Genomic DNA, 17,225 nt, shown 5'->3' with positions numbered 1-17,225 from the left:
TCCCCTCCTTTGCACACCTGAACACGGAGCTGTCAGAGGAGGCTGAGTGAGGTGGCGGCCAGACAGACAGCGCCAGCCACGGAAGGGGAGGTGGGCACCGTGCCAGGCACCCGGCATCCTCAGTCCAGACTGCCAGCTCTCAGACAGGCATTGGTCCTGGCGAACCTTCCCCTTCCAGTGGAAGCTGGGGGGTCAGCAGTCATGGGCATCCTCCCTGGTTAGGAGCCGGCTTCCCTGCACTCTAGCTGTCCTAGCCGAAGAGTGAAGCCCTGTTCAAATCATGGCGAGGCTGCAAGACAGGCACACACTACTGCCTCCTGGGAGCCCAGGGGAGACTCAAATACACCAAGGCAAGGAGCGTGGGTGGGCCCAGGACAGGCCGGCCTGAGCACCAGCCCAGGAATGCTGGTGGGCATGTGCCCCTCTTCCCTCCCACCCATGTGTGCACACACATTTGTGCCATATACTACCGTTCCCATGTTCGCGCCTGGGCACACACTTGTGCACTTGCACCTGGTGTCCAGGAACACTCCCTCAGCTCACAGACGTGCGCTGTGTGCACACAGTACCACGCAGTGTCCACGAGCACACTTTTGTGTTCATGTTCACAGAACCCTTGTGCGCACACGTGCACAGTCCTGGGCTGCAGAGAACCCCAGCCAGCGGGGCGGTGGGGGAAGGGGAGGGCACGCCTCCTTCCCAGGAGCTCAGCAAGGCTGTCCGCGGGAGCCCAGGGCTGCCCGCAGGGCTTTGGGGTGGGCCTCGCAAGGACAGCAAGCATCACAGAGTGAGGGCGGCGGGAGAACCTCCGCTGGCCGGAGAAGGTGCAGCGGACTCATCACTCTTGCTCTCCTGCCTTGGGTGTGACTCTTGGTTCACCTCTGGGGAAACAGGCTGAAAGGTGACCCTGGCGGCCCAAGGACACACACCCATTGTCCGCAGGTTCCTCCCAGGTGTCTTCTCCAGCAGGTCACCGGGAGAGCGAGGGGCTGGAGTCTCTCGGGAGCTCAGTGCCCGCAGGCAGAGCAGGGAAAGGGAGGCGCCCCAGGCCCCTGCGGAAGGAGGTCCCAGGAGGGTCTCCGCAAGGGGGTCCCTACTCTGCGCTTCAGCTCCTCCAGGGAGGGGCTGCGACCTCGGGCAAAGGTCCCTCAGATGTCTTGAGACTCAGTTTCCTCGTTGGTGACACTGGGCGTCCGGAGTCCCCGCGGGGCCTGCCAGCCCCCGGCCGAGCACGGCCCCACGCGGAGCCCGTGCAGCCTGACCTGGGGCCCAACGCCCGTCCCCGCAGCCCGAGACGCGCAGGTGCCCGGCCCTGCCCTGGCCGAGACGCGCCGCCTGCGCAGCCCCGCAGAAGCTCCAGCTTTGGCCCGTGTGAGGTCCGGGCTCGGCCTGGGCTGGGCGGAGCCCGCTCCCGAAGCGCCTCAGCGCCGGGCCGCCGCCCTCCACGTGACCTCCACCTTCGCCGTCATCCCCATATGCAAAACGGGGAAACGGGGAAACGGAGGCCCACCACCATGCAGGTGAGGACAGCCGACTCGCGCGCGCACCCGCAGAGGCCTCTTGGCCCAGCCGACCGCCGTCCGCGCCGCTTCCGGCTCCGCGCCGGGGCCTCTGGGGCGGGTAGTCCCCGCGCGCGTCCGGGACCGGCGGCCATTGGCTGGTGCGGGAGGGGGCGCGCACGCCGGCGGCGGGAGGGGCCGTCACGTGATGTTTGGGTGCCCGCCCCGCCCGCCTCGCCCGCCGTGAGCGCCCGGAGCGGTCCGCGAGCCACCGAGGCCCAGGTGAGGCGGCGGCGGTGGGGCTGGGGCCTGGCCGGGGCCGGGCGTGGGGCGGCGAGGGCGAGGCGGCCGGGGACCAGCGCGGGGCCCGGAGCTCGGCGGGGGCCGCGGCGTGGCGTGGTGTGGGGCTTGCGGGAGGCCGGACGGGGGGCGGGGCCGCGCCGGTGGGGAGGGGAGGGGGCGGGACCGTGCCGGGGGTGGACCCCAGGGGCGCCAGGGACCCTGAGCCGCAGCCCCGCGAGAGCGCCGCATTTCGGGGACCGGACCGCGGGCACATGAGCCCCTCGGCGGGTCCTCGCGCGCTGTTCAGACCCCAGGTCGGTGGGCTCTGGGCCGGGCAGCCGGTGCCTGCGCCTGGAGGTCAGTGCCGTCCCGGGGAGCGCCCCAGCGCCTACTTGCTGGGTGCAAGGGTTGGTGCCCTGCCGCTCAATGAGCGGAGCCCGCTTTCGAGCCTGAGCTGGGGACCCCGTTCCTGTGTGCTTGCCTCTCCACGCCTTTCTGTCCCTTCTCCAAGTTATAAGAAGGTGCTTCCTGGGTACTGGGGCCTGCGACATCCCCACCAGGGACTTTCAGGTGATGTTGATCTGTGCTGTCCCCGCAGAAACTCTCCAGGGACCTCGTGTTTGTTGCCTCATGGCGCACTCCTCCTGCTCTGGAAGCTCTGCCATGTCCAGTGTGGTAGCCCCTAGGCATGTGTGGCTGTTTACATTGACCTTAACGTGAAGGATTCAGGTCCTCCGTGCCAGTGGTCACATGTCAGACACTCAGTAGCCACACGTGTCTGGTGGCGGCTGTGTGGGGCAGCGCGGGTAGGGAACACTGCTTATCACAGGAAGTTCTGTGAGCGGTGTGGTGCGGCTCAAAATGGGCCTCGCGCGTGCTGCTCCGCCCGTGCTTCTCCGCTCCTCATCCTGCCAGGTGCCTTTCCAGCCACACCTGGCGCCCTTTCTTTCCTCTGCTGCACACTTGCCTCTTCTTTTAGTTCCTGGCTCGCTCCTGGCTTGGGGGAAGCTCCGCTTCCGGCATGTCTGAGCTCACCTTTCTGACCACTCTCCCTACAGTATTTCTTGTTTGTCATTGTCACTCATCTGCTTGTTTTCTGTTTTATCTTTAGTGTCTGTGAGACAGGGGTGGGGATTGTTGCTTAGGATACCCCCAGTGTGGACACAGTATTGAGTTGAAAGAAAGCTGAAGTTTGTTAGTACTGAAGTGCTTCCCCCGACTGAACCGCTGCTTTCATACGGTTCGACCCCATACATCACAGGACCTCAGCAGAAATCTGGTAGAACAAATGTTTGGACACAGCAGCACAGGCCGTGAATGCAGGTGGCTGTGGGAGGCTGGCAAATCCAAGAAGACTTCCTGGAGGAGGTTGAGTTTTGGCTGGGTCACCTCTGTTTCTCTCCTCCTCTGCTGGCCTGGCCCCATGAACATCTGGCAGCCTCTGGCTGCTCTGACTCTATCCAGGAACCTTCCCTGGACACTTCCCCTGAGTCTGGCCTTCTGCAGATGCTGGGTCAAGAGCCTAGACCTAGGCACTCAGTCTAGGGGCTCATGGGCAGCCAGGTGTCCCTAAGTCTCTTCCACAGCTCCTCATGGCCTGCAGAGCGAGGTCCTGGGTTTGGCTCCTGCCAGCAGCTCCTGCCACATCTTCAGTCCCTGCTTTATGTCCCTGACAGTGCAGTCATTTTTCCTGCATAGTCTGTGGCTTTTCTCACTGGTGTGCCTGTCGATGCAGAGCCTTCTGCTTGGAATGCCCTGGCACTCCCGTGTTTGTCTCTCCTGTGTGCCTGGGAGCCTCTGTGGCATAGACCTCTGCTGTGTCACCCTTGTGTCCTGAGCACCCCACCCAGCACCGAGAGTAGGATAAGCACCTAGCAGGTTTTGATGAATAAATAAACTGGACACGTAAGACTTTGAGGAGAACGTGGTGAGAAGTACAGCTAGGTCACGATGCTGGAGCTTGAGACAGAATCAGGGAGTCACCTTCCAGGTGGGCGGAGTTGGGGAGTCACCTTCCAGGTGGGGAGGAAAGACAAACACGCCTCGACCATGGCTGTACCAAGCCATTCGCGACACGGCGTGGGTGCATCCTTCCACGGTCCTGAAAAGGGGTGGTGAGTGTCTGCAGGTGGTGACACTAATGATACTAGTCACAGCACCTCCTGGTGCCAGGTGACCAGCGAACTGTGTTCATTACTCAGTTTACTCTCACAGTCACCCTGGGAGGAGGGTCTGTTGTCCCCATTTCCCAGATGGAGAGACTGAGACACAGAATGGTGATCTTGCCGTGAGTCCCTCAACTGTCGGGTTCTAGGACGTCATTTTTTCAGCCCAGACAGACACATTTCTTCTGAGGTTGTTGGCCGTTTTATCCCTCTGAGTGGTGTTTGGCCATAAGAACAGTTGGCTAGGGGTTAGGCTATCTTCTTCTTATTTTTATTTTTTGACACGGAGTCTCACTCTGTCGCCAAGCTGGAGTGCAGTGGCGCAATCTCGGCTCGCTGCAACCTCCACCTCCCGGGTTCAAGTGATTCTCCTGCCTCAGCCTCCCAAGTAGCTGGGACTACAGGTGCCTGCCACCACACCTGGCTAATTTTTTGTATTTTTAGTAGAGACGGGGTTTCATCATGTTGGCCAGGATGGTCTCGATTTCTTGACCTTGTGATCCACCCACCTCGGCCTCCCAAAGTGCTGGGATTACAGGCATGAGCCACCGTGCCTGGCCCTTTTAATTTTTTTTGAGAAGCTTCCCTCTTGTTGCCCAGGCTGGAGGGCGTTGGTGCAATCTTGGTTCACTGCAACCTCTGCCTCCTGGGTTCAAGTGATTTTCCTGCCTCAGCCTTCCGAGTAGCTGGGATTACAGGGGCCTGCCACCACGCCTGGCTAATGTTTTGTATTTTAAATAGAGACGGGGTTTCACCATGTTGGCTAGGCTGGACTCAAACTACTGACCTTTAGGTGATCAACCTGCCTCAGCCTCCCAAAGTGCTGGGATTACAGGCGTGAGCCACTGTGCCCAGCCACTTCTTTTTTTTGGCCAGGCTGGACTCAAACTCCTGACCTTCAGGTGATCAACCTGCCTGAGCCACACACTGTAATCCCAGGTGTGAGCCACCGTGCCCAGCCACCTCTTTTTTTTTTTTGAGATAGGCGTGTCTCACTGTGTTGCCCAGTTGCCCAGGCTGGTCTTGAACTCCTGGCCTTAAGCCATCCTCTGGCCTCAGCCTCCCGGAGTGCTGGGATTCCCAGCGTGAGTCACGGCGTCTGGCTCCAGGCTTTTTGTTTTAATGCACACGGGCGTTTCTGTGGCTACTGGGTTTGTTTGGATGGTGTTACTTGCTACAAGTAGATTTTGACCTTGTGGCCCAGTCCAGCTGTCATTCATTGTGTTCTTTAAAGTCTGATTTGTGTGTCGTCCATAGTAGCGGACTCCTGAGCAGCCCTCCTCTCAGATTCCTCTGCTTTCTGCTGGGATGCTCAGCCCTGTCTAAACATTTGCGGCATCTGTGTGTGGAGCAGTGGTGACCAAAAGACTAAAGGCAAGAAGGAGTGAGCGAGAGAGTTGGAGAGCGCATGGCCGGCGCTGTCTCTCCAGAGGTGACAGTCAGTTGTTCAGTGTGGATGCTTATGTTTGGCTCTGCTCTCTGTACTGAGGGCATCCTCATCCTCTCCCTCTTGGGTGCATTGAGGCAGCTGGGGAAGATCATCATTCCTCCTGCCCCCACGGTCCCCAGTGCCAGTGGTGGACTCTGTACCTTTCCACACCTCCCTGTCTGCCACCCCACCCGCGGGGAGCTGTGCGTCTCTGAACGTCCATCCACCTGTGGCCCAGGGCCTGGGGCCCAGTGAATGCCTGATGGGGATTTGCTGAAGACGTGAGGGGTTGTTTCACAGCTGATCTTGAGCCTGTGCTGTTTTTATTCCACTATCCTTCCTGTTAGTGCTGCACGGTGGAGCCATCTGGAAGCTTCCATAGGAAGAGTTTTCTTGGTCTGAGTTCCCTGGCAGAGAAGAAGGGCACTACCAACAATGACAAGCCAGGTGCCTTGAATAGGTTTCTGAAGATGCCTTATGGGCGGGGTGTCCTCACCTACGGAGCCCAGTTGGGCGGTGTCTCCTGCAGGGGCCTTGCTTCGGGGTGTCCTGCTTGCCATCCAGGGCTGTCCTCAGAAGCCAGCTGTGGCTGTCCTGCCTGGCCTTATCCAGGCTATGAGATTCTCTCGTCAACTTGCGGCTTGCTGAGTCCGGGATGGGGGTGAAGATGGCTCCGTGTGGGCTTCAAATCCAGACTGTGCTGCACAGGGCCCTTCCTTTTTTGTCCTTGGGTAGGTCCTGTTAGGATGTGAACCCACTTGGGGGCCACTGCAGGCAAGCAGAACAGTCTGCTGGGTGTGCCTGCCTGGACAGGGTCATTGGCAAGTCCCCAGCTCCTGCCCCTGCCATCAGGGCTGCTGTCTGAGATGCGTAATGTTCTGTGAGACTATGCTAAGGCCATGCCTGGCATGAGTCTTGGGATGGACACAGTGGCAAGCAGGATCAGGCTGTCCTGGCCTTGCTCCGGACACTGCTGTGCACCTTACAGAGCAAGGTCGAGGCAGTGGAGTGAGGAAGTGGAGAGGGCACCTTACAGAGCAAGGTCGAGGCGGTGGAGTGAGGAGGTGGAGAGGGGAGCTGACTCTGCTGGGGGTGTGCTTTGGCAGGGCTGGGGATGTGCTTTGGGAGGGTTTGGGGGCATATTTTGGGGCTGGAGGTGTGTTTTGGGTAGGGCTAGGGGCATGTTTTGGGCAGGGCTAGGGGTGTGTTTTGGGCAGGGCTGGGGGTGTGTTTTGGGCAGGGCTGGGGGTGTGTTTTGGGCAGGGCTGGGGACATGTTTTGGGCAGGGCTAGGGGTGTGTTTTGGACAGGGCTGGGGGTGCGCTTTGGGAGGGTTTGGGGGTGCGTTTTGGGCAGGGCTGGGTAGATACCTGGGAAGAATCCTGGATGCTGGTGAGGCCTGAGCTGTGTCTGGAGAGCTGAGTGGCCTTAGCTGGGGAGGGCAGGAGAGGCAGCTACTCCAGGCAGCAGGAGGCCCAAGGGAAGGCACAGCAGTGCTGGACTCCTAGTAGGCAGGTCTGACTCGGGTCAGCCTGTGAGGGTCTTGGGAGGCAGGGTGAGGCCTGGGCTTTTCTGATGGCTGTTGGTGCTGAGCAGGGAACCCGGGGCCCAGGCTGAGGTTTGCTGAAGAGGTCTGGAGACAGGGCTGGGTGGAGCAGTGCCACACCTAGGGCCTGTGTCTGGAGCCTGCAGGGGCCAGGCCCCATGCCTTGGCACTGTGTGCTGGGTGCCTTGTGGTGGCTGCGCTGTGGGCCCCCTGGATGGATTGGTGGGCTAGCCACGCAGCTGAGTGGACTGGCAGCAGCTGCTGCTCATTATCCTGGCAACCCTGGGCTTCAGGCTGCAGGCTCGAGCCCTCCCCAGCATGGAAGCGAGTGAGCAGAGCCAGGCACTCACGCTGGCCTGGGAGCCTCTGGCCCAGTGCTGTGGCCAGATCAACTGTTGTTTTCTTCCACAGTGGAAGATTGCCTCGTTTTCTCCCTCTGATTTGCCCCGCGGGGAGGGCTACAACCCAGCCCTGACTTACGTAGCATCCAGGTAGGGACACAGCATTGCCGCATCTTAGCCGTGGGACCCTGGCCATGTCACTTGGCCCCTCCAGGAGCCCTGCCTTTCCATGTCATTAGTCTGATCCTGCAGCCTCCTGGGAGGTGGGCAGCATTGTGTCTGTCCCAGAGACTTGGAATCTCCGGGCGTCTTGGGGGACATCACCTGAGGGGTGTAGGGAAGAATTCCCAAGGTGCACAGAGGGGCTGTGGAAGGTCAGGGAGTGCAGCCCCAGGGCAGGTGGAGCTGCCTGTCTCCTGTGAGACCCTTGGGCTGCCTCGCCACTGCCACACGCATCAGAGAGCTTGCTCTACCTGGTCAGCCATGGCACGGCCAGCTCGCACAGTAGGACTGAGCATCAGGCTGTCTTGGATTCTGATTATAATAACACCTCCTGCTTTTGACCACAGGGCATCTGTCAGGCACCTGCTAGGCTCTTCCTGCTCCTCAGATCAGGAAACTTCCCAGCCTTGGGAAACTTACCTGAAGTCACGGGGGTGGTAAATGCCCAGCCATGACTTGAGCCCTGGTGTTCTCACCAGGATTCTGATCAGAGGCAGAAATCAGAGGCACTGCTCACCGTTCTGCTGCCCTGCCCACCTGGCGATCCTGCTCTGCTGCTCTCCAGGGGGACCAGGCTGGAAGCAGCTTTACAAACAAAAATTCCCTGTTGAGTTAGAGGATGTTATTAATAACGGCAATTACTGCACTAATAAAGACCTAATCCTGCTCCTCCCTTCCATCTTGAGATGATGTTCCAGAGCAGAGTGTGGCAGGGGTCCACAGGCTTGAAGGAATCCAGGTATGGAGGTTGAGATTTCTGATGGAGAGGGGAGGTGGGCGGAGCTCAAGATTCTTGTTCCCATAAGGCTTGAGGCTAGGAGGTCGGGGTGGTGTGAGCCCCCAGAGGCTGTGGTTGCCTGTGGATGGTGCCTAGTTGAGTCAAGCGTTTCCAGGGCTTTGGGGCCAGGTGCGCGGGTGTGTGCGTGTGTGTGTGTGTGTGTGTTTGTGTTTATCGCCTGAGCCTGACCCTGGGTGTCATCTGAGGGGTGCACACTGAACCTGTACCAATGGGAAGCTGGGCATTGGAGGGGTGATGGTGAAGGAGTTGAGTGTGGCGTGGTCTGGGGAAGATGAGGGCCAGTGTTCTGAGGGCATGGGTCATCAAGGGTCCTGTCAGAGAGCCACGGACAAAGAGAGCCACAGGCGTCTGCCCTGGACAGAGCCACGGACAAAGAGAGCCACAGGCATCTGCCCTGGACAGAGCGGGCCACCTTGGCTGCCCTCCGTCTGGACCCATGATCCATTCTAGCCAAGTATTTGGAAGGGGACATGTTTTTAAACCAGAGCCCAGAATCAGTCTCTCCCAACATTAGAAAGAAGCAACACAACACAGCAGCCTCCTTCCTGGGCTGGCTACCCTCGGTGCTAATGAGGAGCTGGATTCCTTGCTGGGAGTCTGACCTCCTTCCCGCTGCTGCTCACTTGTGGGAAGGTGCTGATGAGCGTGGTGTGCTGGGAGTGGGCGCAGGAGGCGGAATTGCGAGTGGGGAGAACCGTTGCTTCTGCTGCTTCCTGGTACCTGGGCGTTTTCGCCGGTCACAGCCTCCAGCCTGGGCCCCTTAATTCTGCATCTTGCTGAGGGGTAGATCCGGCGGTGCCGCCCCCTGGCGACAGATCTTCCTGGCAGCTCCAGCCTCACTGTCACTTGGCATTTGCGGTGCTCCCTGGGCTTTCCAGCCCCTGGGAAACCTGCTGCGCTGACTTCGCAGGCTGCCTGCAGCCTGCCCCCGGTGTCTTTGCTGGGGCCGCCCCTCTGCCTGGAGTGGCCCCGACTGGTGACCTCCTGGGCTGTCGAAGTCTTCGCTGGGGGACGCCATCAGGAGTCAGCCCCATCCCCTCATCCTGAGGGCCTGGTGCCTCCCGGGGAGGGCAAGGTAGAGAGAGGGCTGCAGATTTTGGGAAGTGGCTCTGTGTGGCTTGGGCCTTGTTGCATTGCAGTCATTAGCTTTCCTCCTCCAGGGCCAGGACCTTGTCTTTTCTGTCTCTGTGGTCCCAGCACAGGAAAATGCCCACAGTGGGCACAAGATAACCATGGGAGGAGCTGAGCCTCACCTTTAGGCCGCTCAGCCTTTGATGCACAGGGCCGCCCCCCTTCCCTGCCAGGAGCAGGAAGTGGTGAGGGACAGGAACAGCGATGCTTCCTGCAGGCGGGCAGGTCCTGAATTCCCAGAGCAGCCTCCAAGGTGACACCATCACCCTAACTTACGGAAGGGAGACCGGGTCCCCTGCTTGCATCTCTCCTTATGGAGACTTGGCTTCTAGGGCCCTGCACCCTTAGCGCACCTCACTGTCCCCAGGGCGCAGGCACAGCCTGGGATGCTGCCAGCCGAGGAGACTTGGCAGGGCACACAGGGACGTGGACAGGCACGCTGGCAGCTGGGGTGTGAGGAGTGCTGCGGTGACCCTGCGGACCATCCCACAGCTCAGAGCTCAATGGCATGGTGGCCCTGCTGCCCCTGGTTGGAGCAGGGAGGTGGGAGTTGTTTTCTGTCCAACCCGAGAGGTGATGTAGTTTCCCAAGACCATGAAGCAAGCACAGAGCAGAGCTGTGGGAGGAATCCCGTGGGGTCTGGCCGTAGAAACTGTGGCCTGTCATTCCCACACTGCGCCACGGGAAATGGGCCCAGGACTGTGGGGCACGTCCAGGTGAGTCGATTTGTGCCTTGGAACCCCGGAGGTTCTAGTCTTAGATCTGCTGCCATCATCGTCCCTCCCTTCACCCAGAGCAGCTCTGATGTGATCTGTTTCACTTGGTGTTTTCTGAGTACGGTTGTGTTTGGAGAAAAGATTCTGTAGCTAAGAATAGTTCTAGAACTGCTTTCACTCCCCAGTTTACAGATGGGGAGTAAGAGGTCCGAGCTGTCCGGTCCACCCGCCCTGCTGCTGTGGGGTGCCCACACCCTGGTTCCTTCAGTCTGGCAGGGTGGTCCGATGGGCAGAGCACCTCCCGTCTTTCTGCGTATCTGCCCCCAAAGCTGTTATCTTGACACCTTAACCGGTGTGAGAGGGTATGGAGGCCACTGGAGGCCGCAGGCATAAGCGTGGGGCCCACGGGCAGCCTGCAGGCTTCTGCCTTAGCCAGGGCAGGAGGGCCTCCCAGCCCAGCAAGGAGTGAAGACGGGCAGCCAGCGTGGGCAGAGCTGTGATTGGACGGGTGGAGAATGTAACCTGTATGGTTTTGCTTTCGTAATGAACATCCCTCAGGTTTTAGTAGCCTGAAGCAACAAAGGTGTGTGTTCATTGGGGACTCACAGTTCATTGGCCAGGAGGAACCACACAGCTGCAACCACGAGAGGCCAGGAAGTACCCCACACTCCCCGAGAGAGGAGAACTGGAAGTCTCGGTTGAGCAGCACGAGCGATGCCACACCAGCACGTAGCCAGGCAGCTTGTGCTGTGAACCGGCCACCTTTGCTGCCCAGGCTTTCCCTCGATTTTCCTCCTGGGCTTCCCTATCTGCAGTGGGAGAGGGTGGGCTGTGTGACGCTTCGCCTCCCTCTAGGCCTCTGCTCCAGGAGGTGGTGGAGTGGACGGGGCAGGTGCTCGGGGGAGTCAGACCAGGGAGAATGTGGCCTCTGCTCTCTCAGCACCTTCGGGCGTGGTGTTTGGCATCTCAGGATCTTTTTGTAAATTAAACTATTGTAACCATTGTAAATTCACATACAGTTGTGAGAAATAATACACAGATCCTGTGCACTCTTCACCCAGTTTTCCCCGTGGTAGCTTTGTGCAGAACGAGGACAGGAGCACAGCCAGCGGATTGGCCGACGCGGCCGCCATGCCAGAGGTTTCCGTCATCACTCAGAGGAGCCCTGTGTCGGTGCCCGTTTCAGCGAAGCCTACCTTGCTTCTGCCATGAACCCTTCCTTAACTCCTGGGAGCCACCAGTCTGCTCTCCATCTCCGTAATGTCGTCAGTTGAAGCGAGTCGTAGAAATGGAATCTTGCAGTGTGTGGCCGGGGATTGGCTTTTTCTATTCGCCATCATTCCCCGGATGGTTCTCAGGGCTGCTGCAGGGGCCAGGAGTGGTTTCTTCCTGTTGCTGAGAGGCCTGTTCCACGGTGTGGATGGCCCACAGGTTATTCTAATGACCTTTTACTTTACTATTTTGAATAGGTAGTTTGACAATTAAAACATGGCAGGAAGCATCCAGTAGAAAGTGTCCCTATCCCTGGCCGGCCCAGCCGTCATCTCCACAGCAGCCACTCTTGTGAGTTTCTTTCTTTCTTTTTCTCTTTTTGAGACGGAGTTTCGCTCAGGCTGGAGTGCAGTGGTGCAATCTCGGCTCACCGCAACCTCCACCTCGCAGGTTCAAGCAATTCTCCTGCCTCAGCCTCTTTAGTAGCTGGGATTACAGGCATGTGTCACCATGCCCGGCTAATTTTGTATTTTTAGTAGAGACGGGGTTTCGCCATGTTGGCCCGGGTGGTCTCAAACTCAAACTCCCGACCTCAGGTGATCCGCCCGTCTCGGCCTCCTGAAGTGCTGGGATTACAGGTGTGAGCCACCATGCCCGGCCTCTTGTGAGTTTCTCACACAGTCACGTGAAGCATAAGGACGTTTTGGTCGATGATGGATGGCATAGACGAGGGTGGACCTGTAAGATTATACTGGCGCCGAAAAATTCCTGTCACCTGGTGATGTCCTGATGGTCACGATGTAGTGCAGGGCATCACTCCCGTGTGTGTGGAGAGCTGGTGCAAGCAGACCTGCTACACTGCCCGTCATCTAACAGTTCAGCACATACGCTACATAAGACTTGATAATGAACACTATGTTACCGTTCTGTGTATACTATACTTTTTATCATCATTTTAGAGTGTACTCCTTCTACTTATTAAAAAAAAGTTGGCTGGGTGTGGTGGCTCATGCCTGTAATCCCAGCACTTTGGGAGGCTGAGGTGGGTGGATCACCTGAAGTCAGGAGTTTGAGACCAGTCTGGCCGACATGGTGAAACCCTGTGTACTACAAATGCAAAAATTAGCCGGGCATGGTGGTGCGCCCCTGTAATCCCAGCCACTCGGGAGGCTGAAGCAGGATAATCACTTGAACCTGGGAGACGGAGGTTGCAGTAAGCTGAGATCGCACCATTGCACTCCAACTTGGGCAACAAGAGCAAAACTCCGTCTCAAAAAAAAAAAAAAAAAGAACTGCAAAACAGCCTCGGGCAGGGCCTTCAGGAGGTGTTGTCACAGGATCCCTGGGGTGTCACTTAGACCGTTGGAAACCTCTGTGGCTGGAGGTGCCTCTGCCTGAGTCGTGCTTACACCCGCTGGGCTTGTTCCGCCCACTCAGCCCAGTAGGCTGTGCTCAGCTCGTGCTACCAGCCCAGATCCCACACATGCCAAGGGTGAGCCAGGCATGGAGCAGTGAGGGGCGTGTGGGTGAGCGAACATGAGTCTGGCCACTGTGCACAGCCAGGCATGCCGGCTGCTGCGGCAGGGCGGGCAGCCCCAGGTACTGGCACAGGTGCTGGCTCCATGCAAGGCTGCGGCTGGACCAGATGTACTGCACACGGCTTCCACTGTGAGCACCCGCGTCTGGATGAGGGGAACGTGGTGGCACTAGAAGCTTGGAGGCGCCAGGAACCGCAGAGCCCCAAAGAGCGTGCCAGAGCCCTGGCTCAAGGAGTTTCTAGGTCTGGGCTTGCTGAAGAGCTGAAGAGTTGCAGCTCTTCCTTCCTTCTTGTCACCTGCAATGTTGCAAGTGGGGACCGTGTCTATTTTAAAGTCCCCAGCAGTGTACAGCGTCTGTTATAGAGTCCCCAGCAGTGTACAGCGTCTGCTATAGAGTTCCCAGCACTGTACAGTGTCTGTTACAGAGTCCCCCGCAGTGTACAGCATCTGTTAGAGTCCCCAGCAGTGTACAGCGTCTGTTACAGAGTCCCCGGCAGTGTACAGCGTCTGTTACAGAGTCCCCCGCAGTGTACAGCGTCTGTTAGAGTCCCCAGCAGTGTACAGCGTCTGTTACAGAGTCCCCCGCAGTGTACAGCGTCTGTTACAGAGTCCCCAGCAGTGTACAGCGTCTGTTATAGAGTCCCCGGCAGTGTACAGCGTCTGTTACAGAGTCCCCCGCAGTGTACAGCGCCTGTTACAGAGTCCCCGGCAGTGTACAGCGTCTGTTATAGAGTCCCCGACAGTGTACACCGTCTGTTACAGAGTCCCCCGCAGTGTACAGCGTCTGTTACAGAGTCCCCGGCAGTGTACAGCGTCTGTTACAGAGTCCCCGGCAGTGTACAGCGTCTGTTATAGAGTCCCCGACAGTGTACACCGTCTGTTACAGAGTCCCCCGCAGTGTACAGCGTCTGTTACAGAGTCCCCGGCAGTGTACAGCGTCTGTTACAGAGTCCCCCGCAGTGTACAGCGTCTGTTACACAGTCCCCGGCAGTGTACAGCATCTGTTACAGAGTCCCCAGCAGTGTACAGCGTCTGTTACAGAGTCCCCGGCAGTGTACAGCGTCTGTTACAGAGTCCCCGGCAGTGTACAGCGTCTGTTACAGAGTCCCCGGCAGTGTACAGCGTCTGTTACAGAGTCCCCGGCAGTGTACAGCGTCTGCTATAGAGTCCCCCGCAGTGTACAGCGTCTGCTATAGAGTCCCCAGCAGTGTACAGCGTCTGTTATAGAGTCCCCTGCAGTGTACAGCGTCTGTTATAGAGTCCCCGGCAGTGTACAGCGTCTGTTACAGAGTCCCCGGCAGTGTACAGCGTCTGTTACAGAGTCCCCGGCAGTGTACAGCGTCTGTTAGAGTCCCCGGCAGTGTACAGCGTCTGTTACAGAGTCCCCGGCAGTGTACAGCGTCTGTTACAGAGTCCCCTGCAGTGTACAGCGTCTGTTACAGAGTCCCCAGCAGTGTACAGCGTCTGTTACAGAGTCCCCAGCAGTGTACAGCGTCTGTTACAGAGTCCCCAGCAGTGTACAGCGTGTGTTACAGAGTCCCCAGCAGTGTACAGCGTCTGTTACAGAGTCCCCCGCAGTGTACAGCGTCTGTTACAGAGTCCCCGGCAGTGTACAGCGTCTGTTACAGAGTCCCCGGCAGTGTACAGCGTCTGTTACAGAGTCCCCGGCAGTGTACAGCGTGTGTTACAGAGTCCCCGGCAGTGTACAGCGTCTGTTACAGAGTCCCCCGCAGTGTACAGCGTCTGTTACAGAGTCCCCGGCAGTGTACAGCGTCTGTTACAGAGTCCCCAGCAGTGTACAGCGTCTGTTACAGAGTCCCCTGCAGTGTACAGCGTCTGCTATAGAGTCCCCAGCAGTGTACAGCGTCTGCTATAGAGTCCCCAGCAGTGTACAGCGTCTGTTAGAGTCCCCAGCAGTGTACAGCGTCTGTTATAGAGTCCCCAGCAGTGTACAGCGTCTGTTAGAGTCCCCCGCAGTGTACAGCGTCTGTTACAGAGTCCCCCGCAGTGTACAGCGTCTGTTACAGAGTCCCCAGCAGTGTACAGCGTCTGTTACAGAGTCCCCCGCAGTGTACAGCGTCTGTTACAGAGTCCCCTGCAGTGTACAGCGTCTGCTATAGAGTCCCCAGCAGTGTACAGCGTCTGCTATAGAGTCCCCAGCAGTGTACAGCGTCTGTTAGAGTCCCCAGCAGTGTACAGCGTCTGTTACAGAGTCCCCAGCAGTGTACAGCGTCTGTTAGAGTCCCCAGCAGTGTACAGCGTCTGTTATAGAGTCCCCAGCAGTGTACAGCGTCTGTTAGAGTCCCCCGCAGTGTACAGCGTCTGTTACAGAGTCCCCGGCAGTGTACAGCGTCTGTTACAGAGTCCCCGGCAGTGTACAGCGTCTGTTACAGAGTCCCCGGCAGTGTACAGCGTCTGTTACAGAGTCCCCGGCAGTGTACAGCGTCTGTTACAGAGTCCCCCGCATTGTACAGCGTCTGTTACACAGTCCCCGGCAGTGTACAGCGTCTGTTAGAGTCCCCAGCAGTGTACAGCGTCTGTTACAGAGTCCCCAGCAGTGTACAGCGTCTGTTACAGAGTCCCCAGCAGTGTACAGCGTCTGTTACAGAGTCCCCGGCAGTGTACAGCGTCTGTTACAGAGTCCCCGGCAGTGTACAGCGTCTGTTACAGAGTCCCCCGCAGTGTACAGCGTCTGTTACACAGTCCCCGGCAGTGTACAGCGTCTGTTAGAGTCCCCAGCAGTGTACAGCGTCTGTTACAGAGTCCCCGGCAGTGTACAGCGTCTGTTACAGAGTCCCCGGCAGTGTACAGCGTCTGTTACAGAGTCCCCCGCAGTGTACAGCGTCTGTTACAGAGTCCCCGGCAGTGTACAGCGTCTGTTACAGAGTCCCCGGCAGTGTACAGCGTCTGTTACAGAGTCCCCCGCAGTGTACAGCGTCTGTTACAGAGTCCCCCGCAGTGTACAGCGTCTGTTACAGAGTCCCCGGCAGTGTACAGCGTCTGTTACAGAGTCCCCGGCAGTGTACAGCGTCTGTTACAGAGTCCCCGGCAGTGTACAGCGTCTGTTACAGAGTCCCCGGCAGTGTACAGCGTCTGTTACAGAGTCCCCGGCAGTGTACAGCGTCTGTTACAGAGTCCCCGGCAGTGTACAGCGTCTGTTACAGAGTCCCCGGCAGTGTACAGCGTCTGTTACAGAGTCCCCGGCAGTGTACAGCGTCTGTTACAGAGTCCCCGGCAGTGTACAGCGTCTGTTACAGAGTCCCCGGCAGTGTACAGCGTCTGTTACAGAGTCCCCCGCAGTGTACAGCGTCTGTTACACAGTCCCCGGCAGTGTACAGTGTCTGTTAGAGTCCCCGGCAGTGTACAGCGTCTGTTACAGAGTCCCCGGCAGTGTACAGCGTCTGTTACAGAGTCCCCGGCAGTGTACAGCGTCTGTTACAGAGTCCCCGGCAGTGTACAGCGTCTGTTACCCAGTCCCCGGCAGTGTACAGCGTCTGTTAGAGTCCCCAGCAGTGTACAGCGTCTGTTACAGAGTCCCCGGCAGTGTACAGCGTCTGTTACAGAGTCCCCAGCGGTGTACAGCGTCTGTTAGAGTCCCCAGCAGTGTACAGCGTGTGTTACAGAGTCCCCGGCAGTGTACAGCGTCTGTTACAGAGTCCCCTGCAGTGTACAGCGTCTGTTACAGAGTCCCCGGCAGTGTACAGCGTCTGTTACAGAGTCCCCGGCAGTGTACAGCGTGTGTTACAGAGTCCCCGGCAGTGTACAGCGTCTGTTACAGAGTCCCCTGCAGTGTACAGCGTCTGTTACAGAGTCCCCGGCAGTGTACAGCGTCTGTTACAGAGTCCCCGGCAGTGTACAGCGTCTGTTACAGAGTCCCCGGCAGTGTACAGCGTCTGTTACAGAGTCCCCGGCAGTGTACAGCGTCTGTTACAGAGTCCCCAGCGGTGTACAGCGTCTGTTAGAGTCCCCAGCAGTGTACAGTGTGTGTTACAGAGTCCCCGGCAGTGTACAGCGTCTGTTACAGAGTCCCCTGCAGTGTACAGCGTCTGTTACAGAGTCCCCGGCAGTGTACAGCGTCTGTTACAGAGTCCCCTGCAGTGTACAGCGTCTGTTACAGAGTCCCCGGCAGTGTACAGCGTCTGTTACAGAGTCCCCGGCAGTGTACAGCGTGTGTTACAGAGTCCCCGGCAGTGTACAGCGTCTGTTACAGAGTCCCCTGCAGTGTACAGCGTCTGTTACAGAGTCCCCGGCAGTGTACAGCGTCTGTTACAGAGTCCCCGGCAGTGTACAGCGTCTGTTACAGAGTCCCCTGCAGTGTACAGCGTCTGTTACAGAGTCCCCGGCAG

The 17,225-nt window shown here is 58.4% G+C and overlaps 1 protein-coding gene across 32 annotated transcripts in view; it reads left to right on the top strand.

Annotated features, from left to right (window-relative positions):
- Positions 1 to 1,309: 1,309 nt before the first annotated feature.
- The window catches only part of TSNARE1 (t-SNARE domain containing 1), a 144,504-nt gene continuing 128,588 nt past the window's right edge, over positions 1,310 to 17,225 (top strand). For 6 of the 32 annotated variants that reach the window (XM_063606949.1, XM_063606950.1, XM_063606947.1 and 3 more), the window contains exon 1: positions 1,628 to 1,781. Coding sequence is in view for 17 of the 32 variants with exons in the window: in XM_055117023.2 (XP_054972998.2) it covers positions 1,476 to 1,520 (45 nt within the window). In the remaining 15 variants the exon portion in view is untranslated. Of the gene's footprint in view, positions 1,521 to 1,618; positions 1,782 to 1,976; positions 2,139 to 17,225 lie in introns of those variants that run through there. The other 26 variants (XM_063606948.1, XM_063606940.1, XM_055117026.2 and 23 more) reach the window with 17 other exon arrangements.

This window comes from Pan paniscus, chromosome 7 (genome assembly GCF_029289425.2).
Source record: "Pan paniscus chromosome 7, NHGRI_mPanPan1-v2.0_pri, whole genome shotgun sequence".
NCBI classification, from domain to species: domain Eukaryota; kingdom Metazoa; phylum Chordata; class Mammalia; order Primates; family Hominidae; genus Pan; species Pan paniscus.
The sequence above is the reverse complement of the archived record's forward strand: the minus strand, read 5'-3'. Positions and strand labels throughout refer to the sequence as shown.